We start from the raw sequence: 19,175 nt of genomic DNA, 5'->3' as shown, positions 1-19,175 counted from the left end.
AGCCACCCCATTTAACAGAATCCTAGAAGATGATGTGCAAAGAAGAGCCGCAATCCAATCCCGAAACTTGGGGGGGAAACCCCCTCCACCGAAGGAGGTCGAGGATGTATTCCCATCTGACCGAGTCGAAGGCTTTGCGTATATCTAGCTTGAACAGGAGAGACTGAGTCCTGCATTTGTGTAGCCTACGGGCCAAGTTCCGGACACACATGAAGTTATCGTGGATGCTTCTGCTCTTGATGAATGCACTTTGGGCGTTGGAGACCAAGCTGTTCATGTGCGGGGCGAGACGGATGCAAAAGAATTTTTGCGATAATCTTGGCGACGGCATGAATGAGACTAATGGGCCTGTAGTCGGCAATCCCCTCCGCGCCCTATTTCTTGGGCAACAACACTATATTTGCGGAGTTGAGCCAATGGAGATTAGATGTGTGAAGGGAGTCAAACTGGTGTATCACCCTCATCATGTCGAACTTAATGACGTCCCAACACTTCTTAAAAAAAGCTCCAGTGAAGCCGCCCGGCCCGGGCGCCTTGTCACTTGGCATGTCATTGATTGCCTCACGTACCTCCTCAACGGTGATGGGTGAGTCGAGGCTGTGCAAGTCATGTACCTCTAAGTTGAGCTCCTCCCAATTTAGATCCTTATTGCATGTGTTCCCTTTTTTCATCACTTCAGAAAAGTGGTCCAGAATGAGCTTCTCCTTAGCGTCATGCTCGGTGATCCACCCTTGGTCATGCTTTAGCCTATGAATGTGATTTTTCCTCCTTCTAGCATTAATCCGGCGATGGAAGAACTTGGTGTTGGCATCACGCTCCTTGAGGTTAGCAATTCTCGCACTTTGCTTTTTCCGAGCTCTCTCAAGCACGGCCAAGCTAATGACCCTCCTTTTAAGCCTCGCCCTAAGGTCACTCTCCTCAGGGGAGAGTTGTCGGGTCTCTTGAGCGATGTCGAGGCGTAGGATCACCAATAGGGCGGCATGTAGGTGAACCTTTGCCTTGGAGAAAAGGCCCCTACTCCATTCGGAAAGGCGGAGAGCCACCTTCTTGAGCTTATGGAACAGGACTTGATATGGCTCAACGTGCTCGAGCGGCTCGATCCAAGCCTTTTTGACCACCTCCATAAAGCCGGGCATAGCAATCCAAAAAAATTCAAACTTGAAGGTTCTAGGCTTCCGAGGCCCCTTGTCATCGGCGAGGAGAAGCGGGCAGTGATCGGATAGTGAGGACGAGAGGGCGTGAAGCAGATGAGTGCTGAAAGTGGTGTCCCATTCGGCATTGCAAAAAAAGAGTCCAGTTTGCACATAGTCGGATTTTCCCTCTCGTTGCTCCAAGTGAACCTCCTATTTTGCAAGTGTATCTCTTTAAGCTCACAACTTTGCAGTGTCGCTCGGAACCGATTAATTCTACTTCGATTGACATGCCTTTTATTTTTATCTCCATTTTGAATGCACTGGAACCAAATGCACAAGTTTCCCTGATCATTATGCACTGCAACAAAGACATCTGGGGTCTTGTGGACTGTAGCAACTGATCTCTTTTAGCAAAGCCTCTCTCACTCCAGGTTCCATCTCAATGTCCAATGGTGTTTCCACCGAAAGTTGATGGTCCTTCCACCGGTTCCCACACCTGAAAAGAAGCCTTTTCTTTTCCCATATAGGATTCCAACGCCTCCAGATTTTCTCTACCGTTATTTTACTACTCTACTACTCCTCTGTATTACTCATACACTACATAGACGTTTTTTTATACAAAGAGAGTATCGAAAACCGTCTTATATTTTGATATAGAGGGGTACTGCTCGTAGAGATTACGGACTTCCTCTGCGTTTTCTCCACATTTCAAATCGGTGCATGTGCATTATGCCACAATGCTAATCCCTGTTTTCTTTTTCATACTCGTAGTCGTAGTTGCTTAATCTAGATCAGGTGTTAAAATATGTTTATGTGAGGGACGGCAGGTCAGGTCTGGTCGGTCAAAAAGAAAAAGAATATATGGGCATCATTCGCTCCCCAAACAAGATATTATATCCTGCGTGTGAATGATGGATTGACGAACACGCACACGTGCAGCTTAATAATAATCCGGCTCGTGAGCAAAATCATGCTGCCTGATGGAGGAAAGTGTCGCGCCCTAGGCGGGTAGGCTCTTCTGGTGTCTGTACTCGTGGCCCCACCGGAGGCCACACCTCGATGCTCCCGGTCCCAGTCCCAGCGGACAGCGAGAGGCGCTTGCTCAGCTGGCTGGGCCCGGTCCACGGTGCAACCAGAGTCCAGAAACGTAGCTGGACGGTTGACCCTCCGTGGACCCCCGGGCCGACCTGGCGCCGTCCGTTTCTACTACTACTACTAGTCTGGACCCGGTGCAGGAGTCGCTCGCTGCCGTGCTGCCTTGCCTGCCTGCCGTTTTGGTGCTGGCATGGTGGGGCCGTTAGGGATGGGTTCTTTGCACATGAGCCCCTCACACCAACTTGGGGTTTTTGCTAAAAAACAACAACAACTTGGAGCTCAGAGCGCATTGTGGTGTTTTTATGTTTGGCAGTGCATTAGCCTTTGCTTATATGGGTGGAAAATATCTGAGCAGTGATAGATAGCCTGAGTTTTGTCACACTCCTCTTTTCTAAATGGTGGCAAGCAATGGACAAAGCGCGGTCAAAAATAAATGGCTTCGGCAACTTGGTAAATTTTGACAAAAGGGTCCCACACGCCAGTTGGCTCCACACGGGCCCCATGCGAGGGTGCGATCGTGTGGCTGCATGAGGCGAACCGGCAGCTGTGAGCTTGCCGCGCCCTAGTACAAACCCGTGAATGTGTGTGTCCATATTTCCCGTTGATAAAATGCTCAAGTCTATAATCGACAATGCGTGGAACAACCTGTGAGTAGAGTGCATCTTGACACAATTATGGTGGTGAATCATACAATAGACATCCATATATGTGACGGTTTTTGGCAAATATGGTGTCCTATTTCACTAAACATGTTTACTATTTTCAGATGTAGATCATACTATGTCGACAGTAGCAAAAGAAGAAAATTAATTAACCCATGAGAATGCCCTAGAGAAACCGCTTACCCCTCATTTCTAGAAGTCTTGTATATATGGCCCTCTCATGCAACAAAACATGCATTGTAAACAATTACATTGTGTTGGAAAGTACTCCCTCCGTCTCAAAATAAGTGTCTCAAACTTAGTACAACTTTGTACTAACTTTGTACTCCCTCTGTTCACTTTTATAAGGCTTTGTAGACGTTTCAGACATTGTGCAAAACAACTCAATTTCGCTTGTCTGAAACGACTTATAAAAGTGAACGGAGGGAGTACTAGAGTTGTGACACTTATTTTGGGACGGAAGGAGTGATAAATTATGCGAGGCACAATATGGATATATACATGCATGATTTTTTTGGTAAGAATTAGTGTCGCATTAAGAGAAAAGGATCCCTCAAAATATACTCAAAGCTTTTTACTATGGAAAGTAAAAGTCTTTGATTTGCACGATTAGAAAAGGAAAGTATCTTAAAATAGTACGATTGCAATGACATAGTGCTTTATAAATCTATAAAATAAATAACTACTGTACATGTTTGATTGCACAGCAGGAAAACTACAAGAATTTGTGAAAAGATGCAAGTCAATCAAATTTTCTAGTGTGAAATGGAACACAAAGGCGTCATATGGGTGACAATCAATCTTAAAAACCAATTAAACAACATATGAGATGCACACAGTAAATCCAATCATATTATTTTTCTTGTAAAATTTCCAAGAAATTCTCAAGTTTTTCTTGTAGTTGTCCCATACACTCATGAGTTTCGTTCCGGTGAAGCCCGGGGGGCCATCTGCAAAAGGAGCGCCCTCCCCTCCCTCGTCTTCAGTTCCGTTCCGTCTGCCAGCTCGCGTCGCCCAATTTTCTACTCTGCTCCCCCAAATTCTAATCTAAGAAAGGAAAAAGGCGGCCGTTTTACACCTCACCAGCCGCCCCCACGCACAAAGGCGACGCAAGCAAGCAGCTTTCCTCGCCTCATCTCCCTCCCTCTCCCTCCCAGTTCCTCGCTCGCGCACCAACTCTTTCAAAATCCCCCACTTTCTCGCGTGCCAGCGTCGATTCCGTCCGTCGTGCTCGCCGCCGGTTCGGGGCGCGCCTGGATGAGGCGGCCCCGCTGACCGGAGCCGAATCCGCCGCGCGCCGCCCATGGCGCAGCCGCAGCCGCAGCAGCGGGTCTACCAAGCTTGGAAAGGGAATAATGTAAAGATCCTCCGCGTCTCCCTCGCCCTGGCCTCTGCTTCCAGCCCGTGAACTGGGAATCTTGGTTCAAGAATTTGTGTTGTTTCTGCCCGGTTCTTTCCTGGGGAATTCCACTTCTCGCTCTTTATTTCGGCAGTTTTATTTAGCGCCTGTATGTGTTTTATTATTGTCCCTGACACTCCCTGGCGGCGTGAACAGTAGAGTGCTTAGTGTGATTTGATTCGTCGCCGTGTGAAGATGTGAAATTTTCTTGCAATGCGCGGGCGTGACATGGTTGGTTGGCTGTCTGCAGAGGTTCTTCCTCGGAGGGAGACTGATATTCGGACCCGATGCCAAGTCCCTGCTCGTCTCGGTTGCGCTCATCGTGGTGCCGGTTCTCGTCTTCTGCGCCTTCATCGCGCCGCACCTCCTCCACCGATTCTCCGGCTACAACGCAGGATACGCGATTCCTGCGGTGGCAGTGGGGTTCATGATCTATGTGAGTTCATTGTGGCCATTCCTGCAGGCAGTAATCAGTTAACCAGTGAGCATTTGGGGCACTCATCTTGTTGGTTTTTTGTTTTGTACACTGTAGGTGCTTCTGTTGCTGCTGACCACCTCAGCTCAGGATCCTGGTATCGTGCCTCGTGCATCGCATCCACCGGAGGAAGATTTTGCGTATGGCAATCCGTTAGCCGGGGAAACACCCGGCAGGCTGCAGTTTCCCCGTATAAAGGAAGTGATGGTTAATGGGATGCTTGTGAAAATAAAGTATTGCGACACCTGCATGATTTACCGGCCTCCGCGGTGTTCGCACTGTTCGATATGCAACAATTGTGTGGAGCGATTCGATCATCATTGCCCCTGGGTTGGACAATGCATTGGTCAGGTACACCATTTTCTGCACACTGAACTCCTTACTTAAAGAAACTCAAAAAGATCTTGAACCATTTACTTCCAGATGGATATGCCTTGAGCCAGAGGGAGGGAGAAATAATTTTATATGGACTTAATCAGATAGGGTACTGGGATTGGGCTATCGACAAGCTCATTTGATATTGTGAACATAACATGACATGATTCACATGATTCTTGGTGTCTACTAGTTACTCTAGAGCACTATCTTCTCGTTAATGAGGCAAAGACGTATTGTTCTCCTCTGCTGAAGTGTGTGCTTCCTTAGAAATGTTGTGCCTTATCAGTTGTGCGGAATTGCTTTGCTAATGTGATTTTGCTTGACTTGCCTTGGTATCCTTTCTTACATGTTCTTAATTAATTAAGCATGAAACCATTCTTCATCACAGTAATTGATACCACTTGAGGGACAAGTTTCTGTTTGAACTTTTATAGGGCACAATGTAAACCCATCATCTATACTTCAGTTCGTTGGCCTGATTAGTTTCATATTTGTGGGATGACAATTTTTCCATAAGAGAGAAGCAAATGTACTAGGCTACAAACTACAATTTGTTTTAGGATATTCTCTAGTTTTCCTTTAAAAAGGTTACAAACTACAATAGAAAGCAGCTAAGAATCAGCTAGCCTGTAAGTAGCTCAAGCAAATGAAAAAGTCACAAAAATAGTACAATAACGGAGGATTATACTGATGATAGCGTCCTCTATCTTCCACTCTCCACACTATATTTTAGAAGCCACATATTTGGGTGTTGTATAGGTCATGCACATGCAAGAAACCATTGATTTGCTAGGTGAAAAATGCATATGAAACTAAGAGATACTCAGAACCTTGTTTTTGTTGTAAATGTTAGGAAATTTTGATGCAGTTTGTATATTACCACCTTTGTCTCCTGATATTTTATTCTTTCACTTTTACATTGTGCAGCGCAATTACCGATACTTTTTCCTATTTGTTTCGTCCTCGACTCTTCTTTGCATTTATGTCTTTGCCATGTCGGCACTACACATCAAGTTTCTCATGGAAGGAGACTATCCTACAGTATGGAAGGCTTTCAAACATTCTCCAGCTTGCTTGGTGCTTATGATATATTGTTTCATTGCTCTCTGGTTTGTTGGTGGGCTCACTGGCTTTCATTCATATCTCATTAGCACTAACCAGGTTAGTTTGCTGACACGAAATTACTCTTTTGTTAGTAGTTTGTTTTCAACCATAATTGCAAGATTTTGTTTCTTGTTTACTACTCCTTATTTTTTTTTTCATTTATATATGTGTTTCAAGCATGAGTACCACTGAATCTGTTATATATTAAAAACACATGACAGTCTAGCCAGAAAAAAGATAGATAGGCTGGAAAATCTCACAAAAAAGTAAATCATCTAGCAGTTAATTTAGTGGATCTTCTTTATATAACCATTAGATATTTGTAACTGCACCTAAATCCAATGACTGGGGGCCCCATATTATGACAGATGTACCAACTCAAACACAACATGTTTTGATATATTACAAAACCTTCATATTTTGTCTCTTCCATCTTTATCTCTCCAGTCATCCTATACGCATGCATGCACATATCATAATCTGTTTTCTTTAATCTTGGCAAAATTAATTCCTTCCCCTTTAGCTGTCCCCATGCATATGCACCTATACATGACCGGACACGTTTTTAATAGTCACAACAATCACATGTTTTTTATTGCTTCCGTGCGTTATTTGGGTACAGGACTCAAACACGGCCTCACCAGTTCCTACCTAACTATGACTACTACAGCAAAGTGAATGTGAACATCCAGGAAATAAAGGAACAAGCCTGATTCTTGTGCGCCTTGACTAATCCAACCAACTTGTACACCATATATCTGTACGTAGAACTTCTAAGAAATCCATATGCCTCATTCACGTATGTATGCTGAAACCTTTATTCTGTGTGGAGTATGAAGTATAAGAAGAGATCATGGCCAAAGTCCAAATACATGCATAGGATCTGCATATGTTGTAGCCTGTGTAAGTGCAGTTGCAGCCACCGTTGATATGGCGCCTAAATCTACCTGCCACAGTTGAATTTCTCCTCCATTGTGATTTTGCTATGATGACAATCATGCATGCCACTAATTATGTGAATTCTAACTCTCAGCCCATTTCAGTATGTCAATTGTAAATATAAAGTTCGTTAGCAAGAGGAAAAATGAAATTAAGTTGGTTGGTCTAGAAACTTGATGCATCATTACGATTCTCATCATATTATTGCAGTCAAATAAACTCTTATAAACACGCAATGTACATCAAATCGAGCAAGTGAAACGGGAAGAAAAGAAGTGTGCTCCACGTTTAATTTGACCTAGGATGAATTTTAAAGTTTGGTTGGCACAAGCGGCGTAGGAAAAGATTTGCTTGCGTAGGCGGAAACGTGAAACGGAGAGCATTCGAGGGAAGTGTCTGTGTCAGCAAAGAGAATAAGGGAATTTTCTATTTGTAGCGCTTAATATGAGGTGAGAAAATTGCACGCCAAGCAGTTCTATAACAGCATAAACAATTACAGATCACACATAGAGGACGCAATTTAATTGAACGAGCAAATAAGAAAGAAAGAAAAGGTGTTCTCTACAAGCGATGAACTTTAAAGATTGGTTGCCACAGGACAGGAGGCGGTGGAAAGACTGGTCAGCACATGCAAAGACGTTAAATGGTGGAGCATTCTAGGAAAAATGGCCTGTCAGCCAAGAGAAGGGGGGAATATTCCATTTTAAAAATATGTAGCTCTATACTAGTTGAAAGGAATATTACACGCTAAGCACCCAAGTTTCAGAAGGGCCAAGTACAAAATGTACACCGGCAGAGAAAGACAACCCGCAGCATGCACACACTCACAAAACACCTAGGAAAACTAAAACCGCGGGGCAGCCATGGTTTGTGCCATCGGTTTGTCAGCCAAAGATCGATACAACAAAAATCAAAGGGTATGTGACTACCACTAAATGAGAAATATGCTTTTGTCACACAAGTTTGACATCAAGCCTAGGATTTGATTCCCGGTGAGCAGAGGATACAACCACCTCCACTTATCAGCCAAAAGACATTTGGTTGTCTAGTAAATAGCAAATTAGCTATGCATACAGAATAGAAAAGTGTACTATTATACCTTTATTTAGTTGACATTATTGTCGAGTTGAAACAACACACTTGTACATGGCTACATAAAACAATATGGATAGCTCGACTCGATTAGAAACCTAACACGGATTGTATATTTAGATCTCAGTCGGTAGTACGGAAAATTCTGAAATTTAACTATGTTAGCTGTTAGATAGAGCAAATTTGATACATAGTGCTTAAGAGAAAGCATGTGCTTGGGCCACCATGCTAGTTTTAGCTAAAAGCGTCTTTGCATGCTAATATCCAACATAACTAACAGGCTTGTGATGTCTTATGCAACCTCCAGAGTAAAAGTGAGATGCTTAATGTTCTACACTGAGCAAGTTTGAGGGCTGCCACTGTTTTTTTCTCGAAAAGGAGGATAAACCCCCTGCTTCTGCATCAAGGGCTGCCACTGTTGCCGGTTGCAAAATCATTATTGCCTTATGAATTTATCTACAAGTCCTATGTATTATTGTGTTTGACTGTTTAGCAACTTATTCAGAATTATACGAAATAGCTACCAGTTCATCTGCATGTCTGTTTGTGTACAGTTAATCGGGAACTGATTAAGTCAAAACTCACAATCTTTTGCACACAGAACTTGTTGAAGTTACAGTGCACAACTCTGATACGATGCTTTGCTTTTGCAGACGACATACGAGAATTTTCGGTACAGAGCAGACAGCAGGCCCAACGTCTATGACCGAGGATGTCTGAATAACTTCCTAGAAGTCCTGTGCAGCAAGGGGAAACCTTCTAAGCACAGGTTCCGATCCTATGTTCAAGAGGAGGTACGCGCTCCAGTAGTTAACTTTGGTAGGCAGATGGAGGAGGAACCAGCTGGTGGCCCTCGCGCAAAGGTGGAAGATGATCTTGAGATTGGCAGCGATCTCCTGAAGATCTCTCGGCGGCGCAACTACGAGGACGTTGACGTCGAAATGGGGAACCAGGACGACGGTGAGACGGAAGGCACGGGCGGCGCCAAACTGGCGGCGGGTTCGGGGTCGCAGATTCCTGCGGTCGGGAGCGAGGTGCGGGTGCGGCACTCGAGCTGGGACCGGAGGAGTGGGAACTGGGACATGTCGTCGGACGTGATCGGAAGGAGCGCATCGGATGTGCTTGGAAGAAGTGCTTCCCTCACCGAGGCTGCGCCGCGGTCTCAAAGAGAAACTCACTAGTAGCCAATGATGTGTGGATTCTTCTGAGCTTTGTGTTGGCGGGCTGGGTTCTGTGATTGTTTTTACTGATGGTGACACACCCGGAGAAGAGGGAAGAACGATGACCGTGACCCATTTTGACTTTTGACTGTCATGTTTTGGTATCTTGGATCGTGTTTTATGTATGGACAGTTGTTGTGGTCAAAGGGTTTAGTGGTAATGGGGGTCACATATCGGTCTTTTCTGCGCCGGTGTTGTCATCTGACAGTGTTCGGTGCCATTCTTTGTGTAAATTACTGATGCGGGATACTCATCCACCTGTAATTCCTCAGCAGCTCTTCCTTGGAAATGTCTCTAGTTTAGTTTGCATCTCAACTTGATAAGCTTTCGTCGCGCCTTTCCCGTTCCATTCTTCTGATGAACAAGGAGATATACATAGTTTACTGACGGTTTGCATGCTGGCGTCATCTATTTGTTTGCAAGCGAAGTAAACTATTTGTGTTCTTCTGGAATTGACCGTTCGAACTTCAAAGGTTGACAGTTGCTTTGTTTCGAGTGGAACTGCATCGAGCATCTTTTTGTTGGTTTCTTCTGGGGTTCTCTGACTGCTGCAAAGGAAGGACTTGAACTGGAGGACCGGAGCACGGTGAAGCCTGCCTGATAGTGACAAACCAGAAGACATCAGGATCCCAGGTCCATTCTTCGGACCAGAGACCGGGAAGAGGAAGAGGAAGATGCCTTTGGCTTTTGCAGCTTCAAACCTGAAAGAGTTTTGCGTGCAACTCATATGACATGGGAAAGTCAGTCCTACTAATCATTTGTACTGCATACACATCGAAAATGACTGCCACGATCCCGGATCTTTTTTTATCCAAGTCTACTCGAGGGTCGTCGGATGGTAAAAAGTCTACTGCTTTGATCGTGGACTAGAACTGGCGATCCGTTTGCGGCAGTTCTGACTGAAGCTGGCCGGTGTCTGCGCTGGTACGCTCCAAGTGCCTACTGAAATTGAATGGCTGCGCGACCACCTTATACTGTTTGGTCAATGAAAATGAAATGGTTGCACCTATCCGTATGTGTTTGTTCTTTTGCATGGCTTCCCTTCAATTCCTTTTTCTTTGCCTTGCCGTGTTAGTTCAACGATGAAGTAGTCCATATGCTGATTCAGCAAGCCAAGCATTGGAGTTGGCATTCAAAGTTTCTTGAATAACCTAGCTGTCTGAAACTCTCCAATCTCCGGCCTACATAGTGTAGGTAAATAACAAAAAAAAAATCGCTAATTAGTGGCACTGAATTTCTCGTGTATTAGACATTCCAACGTCCATAATTAGACGCTAAAATGAACATATGGGTTTTCTCTCTTAGCTTTTTTTATCCGCATCTTAACATCACCATAGAAGCTAAGGTGTTTTTTTTAAACAAGATCCAAAACTATTATAAAATTCACGTACACCCCAAACATAATCAAAATCATTGAGATCCTTGAACCACCGAACAACCATTACCATCGTCAGAACGAGCCGTCGACGCACCGCTTCCCTACGGAAATCGGCTTGACCTTATTGATGATAACCGGAAAGTCTTCGTGCATGTGCCCCTAAGGACCATCGCCTTGGAGCCGTAGTCATTGCCGATGTACTCTTTATTCGATCTGAAGCGCCCGATGACATGTCGTTGTCACGGACACATGATGAGAACTATGCCATCCCAAGGATCGAAACATGAAAGACCAGCTCGAAGATGAGATGCCGCCATCCGCCTAAATGCCGTCCTACGAGAGAAAAAAACCCTAGCCTAGACTACTAGCAGGAGGCAACGCACTGAGATTCCCTTCCTTGCCATCACCCAGTGAAGCAATAGTTAGAGGCAGAGAATCCACAGTCTTGACAGTGAAGCCGGAAGAGGGGGAGTTCTGCCGCCGCCGTCATTTTCGTGAGAGCAGAGATGCTAAATTTTTTATCCCTTTGAGCATCTGAATCCCTATGCGTTAAGGCCTTGTACAATGCTAGGTGCTTAGGGATGTGCTTAGAGCAACTCTAGCAGACCCCGCATCCTCCCGACCCGCAAAACATCTTTGCGGGTCGCGGAAAAACGTCTTTGCGGGTCGGCGCGGACGGCCGCACTTGCAGATCCCGCATAATGGACCCGTAAAAAAAGATATTCCCAAAATATGCTTTTTTACGGGTTGGGGTTGCGGCCTCTGATCTGGCGCATCTCCTCCCGGCACGCAAAACTTAAATTTGCAACTTAATTTGATCTAGCATATTGCATTGCTTTGTTTTATAAATAACAACATTGGATACAAAAAGCATCACCAAATCTTTGCTAGAATAGCAAGACCAAAGAAAACAAGAACTACAAGTATGCATTTTAGAAGATTTCCAATTTCCATAACTGCTCCCACTAGTTGGACTAATATCTTCTCCATGCATTCGTTGTTGATCTGTGGATTCTTGATTTTGTATTCTTCTTTCTTCATCTTTCGTTCGAAAGAAGTAGATGTTGCTTCCCCTCTAGTTCCACATGCAGCCGCATCATTGCCTTCGATTGTGCTAAGGAGTGCACTAACATCTATTAAATTTCTTTCTATCAACAAATCAATGTATTGCCCTTCCCAAAACCAAAATGAGCATCCTTCGTCCTACACAAAAGAATGAGCAAGCCGGAAGTGAGCCACCGCAATTTAGCTAAAGAATGAACTGTGAAACGAGCTACCGCAAGTGCACGTACCCCGTCGTTTTTGCATTTGAAGAACACCCATCCGGGGTGCTTCGGCGTGCTCGAAGTGAGCCGCAGCACTTTCCGCGTGCAGTCGTCGCACTCTATTGAAGGAAATATGCCCTAGAGGCAATAATAAAGTTATTATTTATTTCCTTATATCATGATAAATGTTTATTATTCATGCTAGAATTGTATTAATCGGAAACATGATACATGTGTGAATACATAGACAAACAGAGGGTCACTAGTATGCCTCTACTTGACTAGCTCGTGGATCAAAGATGGTTATGTTTCCTAGCCATAGACAAAGAGTTGTCATTTGATTAACGGGATCACATCATTAGGAGAATAATGTGATTGACTTGACCCATTCCGTTAGCTTAGCACTTGATCGTTTAGTATGTTGCTATTGCTTTCTTCATGACTTATGCATGTTCCTATGACTATGAGATTATGCAACTCCCGTTTACCGGAGGAACATTTTGTGTGCTACCAAACGTCACAACGTAACTGGGTGATTATAAAGGTGCTCTATAGGTGTCTCCAAAGGTACTTGTTGGGTTGGCGTATTTCGAGATTAGGATTTGTCACTCCGATTGTCGGAGAGGTATCTCTGGGCCCACTCGGTAATACACGTCACTTAAAGCCTTGCAAGCATTGCAACTAATGAGTTAGTTGCGGGATGATGTATTACGGAACGAGTAAAGAGACTTGCCGGTAACGAGATTGAACTAGGTATTAAGATACCGACGATCGAATCTCGGGCAAGTAACATACCGATGACAAAGGGAACAACATATGTTTTTATGCGGTTTGACCGATAAAGATCTTCGTAGAATATGTAGGAGCCAATATGATCATCCAGGTTCCGCTATTGGTTATTGACCGGAGACGTGTCTCGGTCATGTCTACATAGTTCTCGAACCCGTAGGGTCCGCACGCTTAAAGTTCGATGACGGTTATATTATGAGTTTATCTGTTTTGATGTACGGAAGGTAGTTCGGAGTCCCGGATGTGATCACGGACATGACGAGGAGTCTCGAAATGGTTGAGACATAAAGATTGATATATTGGAATGTTATATTCGGACACCGGATGAGTTTCGGGGGTTATCGGATATATATCGGAGAAACCGGGGGGTTACCGGAACCCCCCGGGGGTTATTGGGCCTCATGGGCCCAAGTGGTGGAAGAGGAGAGGTGGCAGGAGGTGGCGCGCGGCCCGCCTTGCCCCAATCCGAATTGGGAAAGGGAAGGGGGCGGCGGCCCCCCTTCTCCTTCCTTCTCTCCACCTCCTCCTTCCCCCTTCTCCTAGTTGGAATAGGAAAGGGGGGCAAAACCTACTTGGAGTAGGATTCCCCCCCCCTTGGGCGCGCCTCCTCCCCTTGGCCGGCCCCCTCCTCCTCCCCCCTTTATATACGGAGGAGGGGGGCACCCATAGACACAACAATTGATCTCTTGGATCTCTTAGCCGTGTGCGGTGCCCCCCTCCACCATAATCCACCTCGATAATATCATAGCGGTGCTTAGGCGGAGCCCTGCATCGGTAGAACATCATCATCGTCGCCACGCCATCGTGCTGACGGAACTCTCCCTCAAAGCTCGGCTGGATCGGAGTTCGAGGGACGTCATCGAGTTGAACGTGTGCTGAACTCAGAGGTGCCGTGCATTCGGTACTTGATCGGTCGGATCGTGAAGACGTACGACTACATCAACCGTGTTGTGCTAACGCTTCCGCTTTCGGTCTACGAGGGTACATGGACACACTCTCCCCTCTCGTTGCCATGCATCACCATGATCTTGCGTGTGCGTAGGAATTTTTTTGAAATTACTACGTTCCCCAACAGTGGCATCCGAGCCAGGTTTTATGCGTTGATGTTATATGCACGAGTAGAACACAAGTGAGTTGTGGGCGATACAAATCATACTGCTTACCAGCATGTCACACTTTGGTTCGGCGGTAATGTTGGATGAAGCGGCCCGGACCGACATTACGCGTACGCTTACGCGAGACTGGTTTTACCGCCGTGCTTTGCACACAGGTGACTAGCGGGTGTCAGTTTCTCCAACTTTAGTTGAACCGAGTGTGGCTACGCCCGGTCCTTGAGAAGGTTAAAACAACACTAACTTGACGAACTATCGTTGTGGTTTTTGATGCGTAGGTAAGAACGGTTCTTGCTCAGCCCGTAGCAGCCACGTAAAACTTGCAACAACAAAGTAGAGGACGTCTAACTTGTTTTTGCAGGGAATGTTGTGATGTGATATGGTCAAGGCATGATGCTATATTTTATTGTATGAGATGATCATGTTTTGTAACCGAGTTATCGGCAACTGGCAGGAGCCATATGGTTGTCGCTTTATTGTATGCAATGCAATCGCCCTGTAATTGCTTTACTTTATCACTAAGCGGTAGCGATAGTCGTAGAAGCAATAGTTGGCGAGACGACAACGATGCTACGATGGAGATCAAGGTGTCGCGCCGGTGACGATGGTGATCATGACGGTGCTTCGGAGATGGAGATCACAAGCACAAGATGATGATGGCCATATCATATCACTTATATTGATTGCATGTGATGTTTATCTTTTATGCATCTTATTTTGCTTTGATTGACGGTAGCATTATAAGATGTTCTCTCACTAAATTTCAAGATAAAAGTGTTCTCCCTGAGTATGCACCGTTGCCAAAGTTCGTCGTGTCCAGACACCATGTGATGATCGGGTGTGATAAGCTCTACGTCCATCTACAACGGGTGCAAGCCAGTTTTGCACACACAGAATACTCAGGTTAAACTTGACGAGCCTATCATATGCAGATATGGCCTCGGAACACTGAGACCGAAAGGTCGAGCGTGAATCATATAGTAGATATGATCAACATAGTGATGTTCACCATTGAAACTACTCCATCTCACGTGATGATCGGACATGGTTTAGTTGATTTGGATCGCGTGATCATTTAGATGACTCGAGGGATGTCTATCTAAGTGGGAGTTCTTAAGTAATATGATTAATTGAACTTTAATTTATCATGAACTTAGTCCTGGTAGTATTAGCATACCTATGTTGTAGATCAATAGCTCGCGATGTTGCTCCCCGTTTAATTTTTATATGTTCCTAGAGAAAACTAAGTTGAAAGATGTTAGTAGCAATGATGCGGATTGGATCCGTGATCTGAGGTTTATCCTCATTACTGCACAGAAGAATTATGTCCATGATGCACCGCTAGGTGACAGACCTATTGCAGGAGCAGATGCAGACATTATGAATGTTTTGACAAAAGCTCGGTATGATGACTAATTGATAGTTAAGTGCACCATGCTTCACGGCTTAGAACCGGGACTTCAAAAATGTTTTGAACGCCACGGAGCATATAAGATGTTCCAAGAGTTGAAATTGGTATTTCATACTCATGCCCGTGTTGAGAGGTATGAGACCTCTAACAGTACTTTGCCTACAAGATGGAGGAGAATAGCTCAACCAGTGAGCATGTGCTCAGATTATTTGGGTACTACAATTTCTTGAATCAAGTGGGAGTTAATCTTCCAGATAAGATAGTAATTGACAGATTTCTCTAGTCACTATCACTAAGTTATTAGAACTTCGTGATGAACTATAATATGCAAGGGATGACGAAAGTAATTCCCGAGCTCTTCGATGCTGAAATCGACGAAGGTAGAAATCAAGAAAGAGCATCAAGTGTTGATGGTTAACAAGACCACTAGTTTCAAGTAAAGGGACAAAGGGAAGAAAAGGGAACTTCAAGAAGAACGGCAAGCAAGTTGCTTCTCAAGTGAAAAAGCCCAAGTCTGGACCTAAGCCTGAAACTGAGTGCTTCTACTGCAAAGGGACTGGTCACTGGAAGCGGAACTGCTCCAAGTATTTGGTGGATAAGAAGGATGGCAAAGTGAACAAAGCTATATTTGATATACATGTTATTCATGTGTACTTTACTAGTGTTTATAGCAACCCCTCGGTATTTGATACTGGTTCAGTTGCTAAGAGTAGTAACTCGAAACGGGAGTTGCAGAATCAACAGAGACTAGTTAAGGGTGAAGTGACGATGTGTATTGGAAGTGGTTCCAAGATTGATATGATCATCATCGCACACTCCCTATCCTTTCGGGATTAGTGTTGAACCTAAAATAAATGTTATTTAGTGTTTGCGTTGAGCATGAATATGATTGGATCATGTTTATTGCAATACGGTTATTCATGTAAGCTAGAGAATAATTGTTGTTCTGTTTGCATGAATAAAACCTTCTATGGTCATACACCCAATGAAAATGGTTTGTTGGATCTCGATCGTGGTGATACACATTTTCATAATATTGAAGCCAAAAGATGCAAAGTTAATAATGATAGTGCAACTTATTTGTGACACTGCCGTTTAGGTCATATTGGTGTAAAGCGCATGAAGAAACTCCATGCTAATGGACTTTTGGAATCACTTGATTATGAATCAATTGATGCTTGCGAACCATGCCTCATGGGCAAGATGACTAAGACTCCGTTCTCCGGAACAACGGAGCGAGCAACAGATTTGTTTGGAAATCATACATACTGATGTGGTCCGATGAATATTGAGGCTCGCGGCGGGTATCATTATTTTCTGACCTTCACAGATGATTTGAGCAGATATGGGTATATCTACTTGATGAAACACACGTCTGAAACATTTGAAAAGTTCAAAGAATTTCAGAGTGAAGTGGAGAATCATCGTAACAAAAATAAAAGTTTCTACGATATGATCGCAGAGGTAAAATATTTGAGTTACGAGTTTGGCCTTCAGTTAAAACAATGTGAAATAGTTTCACTACTCACGCCGCCTGGAACACCACAGTGTAATGGTGTGTCCGAACATCGTAACCGTACTTTATTAGATATGATGCGATCTATGATGTCTCTTACCGATCTACCACTATCGTTTTGGGGTTATGCATTAGAGACAGCTACATTCACGTTAAATAGGGAACCATCTATATCCGTTGAGACGACACCGTATGAACTATGGTTTGGCAAGAAACCTAAGCTGTCGTTTCTTAAAGTTTGAGGTTGCAATGCTTATGCGAAAAAGTTTCAACCTGATAAGCTCAAACCCAAATCGGAGAAGTGCGCCTTCATAGGATACTCAAAAGAAAATGTTGGGTACACCTTCTATCACATATACGAAGGCAAGATATTCGTTGCTGAAAATAGATCCTTTCTAGAGAAGGAGTTTCTCTCGAAAGAAGTGAGTGGGAGGAAAGTAGAACTTGATGAGGTAACTGTACCTGCTCCCTTATTGGAAAGTAGTTCATCACAGAAACCGGTTCCTGTGACACCTACACCAATTAGTGAGGAAGTTAATGATGATGATCATGAAACTTCAGATCAAGTTGTTACTGAACCTCGTAGATCAACCAGAGTAAGATCCGCACCAGAGTGGTACGGTAATCCTGTTCTGGAGGTTATGTTACTAGACCATGACGAACCTACGAACTATGAAGAATCGATGGTGAGCCCAGATTCCGCAAAATGGCTTGAGGCCATGAAATCTGAGATGGGATCCATGTATGAGAACAAAGTGTGGACTTTGGTGGACTTGCCCGATGATCGACAAGCCATTGAGAATAAATGGATCTTCAAGAGGAAGACGGACACTGATAGTAGTGTTACTATCTACAAAGCTCGAATTGTCGCAAAAAGTTTTTGACAAGTTCAAGGTGTTGACTACGATAAGATTTTCTCACTCGTAGCGATGCTTAAGTCTGTCCGAATCATGTTAGCAATTGCCGCATTTTATGAAATCTGGCAAATGGATAACAAAACTGCATTCCTTAATGGATTTATTAAAGAAGAGTTGTATATGATACAACCAGAAAGTTTTTGTTAATCCTAAAGGTGCTAACAAAATATGCAAGCTCCAGCGATCCATCTATGGACTGGTGCAAGCATCTCGGAGTTGGAATATACGCTTTCATAAGTTGATCAAAGCATATAGTTTTATACAGACTTGCGGTGAAGCATGTATTTACAAGAAAGTGAGTAGGAGCACTACAACATTTCTGATAAGTATATGTGAATGACATATTGTTGATCGAAAATAATGTAGAATTATTCTGCAAAGCATAAAGGAGTGTTTGAAAGGAGTTTTTCAAAGAAAGACCTCGGTGAAGCTGCTTACATATTGAGCATCAAGATCTATAGAGATAGATCAAGACGCTTGATAAGTTTTTCCAATGAGTACATATCTTGACAAGATTTTGAAGTAGTTCAAAATGGAATAGTCAAAGAAAGAGTTCTTGCCTGTGTTACATGGTGTGAAATTGAGTAAGACTCAAAGCCCGACCACGACAGAAGATAGAAAGAGAATGAAAGTCATTCCCTATGCCTCAGCCATAGGTTCTATAAAGTATGCCATGCTGCGTACCAGATCTATTGTATACCCTACACTTATTTTGGCAAGGGAGTACAATAGTGATCTAGGAGTAGATCACTGGACATCGGTCAAAATTATCCTTAGTGGAATAAGGATATGTTTCTCGATTATGGAGGTGAAAAAAAGATTCATCGTAAAGGGTTACGTCAATGCAAGTTTTGACACTGATCCAGATGACTCTAAGTCTCAATCTGGATACATATTGAAAGTGGGAGCAATTAGCTAGAGTAGCTCCGTGCAGAGCATTGTTGACATAGAAATTTGCAAAATACATACGGATCTGAATGTGGCAGACCCGTTGACTAAACTTCTCTCACAAGCAAAACATGATCACACCTTAGTACTCTTTGGGTGTTAATCACATAGCGATGTGAACTAGATTATTGACTGTAGTAAATCCTTTGGGTGTTGGTCACATGACGATGTGAACTATGGGTGTTAATCACATGGTGATGTGAACTATTGGTGTTAAATCACATGATGATGTGAACTAGATTATTGACTCTAGTGCAAGTGGGAGACTGAAGGAAATATGCCCTAGAGGCAATAATAAAGTTATTATTTATTTCCTTATATCATGATAAATGTTTATTATTC

General features: G+C 43.8%; 1 protein-coding gene across 1 annotated transcript; it reads left to right on the top strand.

Annotated features, from left to right (window-relative positions):
• The first annotated feature begins 3,874 nt into the window (after nucleotides 1-3,874).
• LOC109741757 (protein S-acyltransferase 8) lies at nucleotides 3,875-9,786 on the top strand. The gene is made up of 5 exons (XM_020300840.3): nucleotides 3,875-4,247; nucleotides 4,540-4,725; nucleotides 4,822-5,115; nucleotides 6,070-6,303; nucleotides 8,931-9,786. The coding sequence occupies exons 1-5, from the start codon at nucleotides 4,194-4,196 to the stop codon at nucleotides 9,456-9,458; spliced, it is 1,296 nt and encodes a 431-aa protein (XP_020156429.1). The 5' UTR covers nucleotides 3,875-4,193; the 3' UTR covers nucleotides 9,459-9,786.
• The last annotated feature ends 9,389 nt before the right edge of the window (nucleotides 9,787-19,175 follow it).

This window comes from Aegilops tauschii, chromosome 1 (genome assembly GCF_002575655.3).
Source record: "Aegilops tauschii subsp. strangulata cultivar AL8/78 chromosome 1, Aet v6.0, whole genome shotgun sequence".
In the NCBI taxonomy this organism is placed as follows: domain Eukaryota; kingdom Viridiplantae; phylum Streptophyta; class Magnoliopsida; order Poales; family Poaceae; genus Aegilops; species Aegilops tauschii.
The sequence above is the reverse complement of the archived record's forward strand: the minus strand, read 5'-3'. Positions and strand labels throughout refer to the sequence as shown.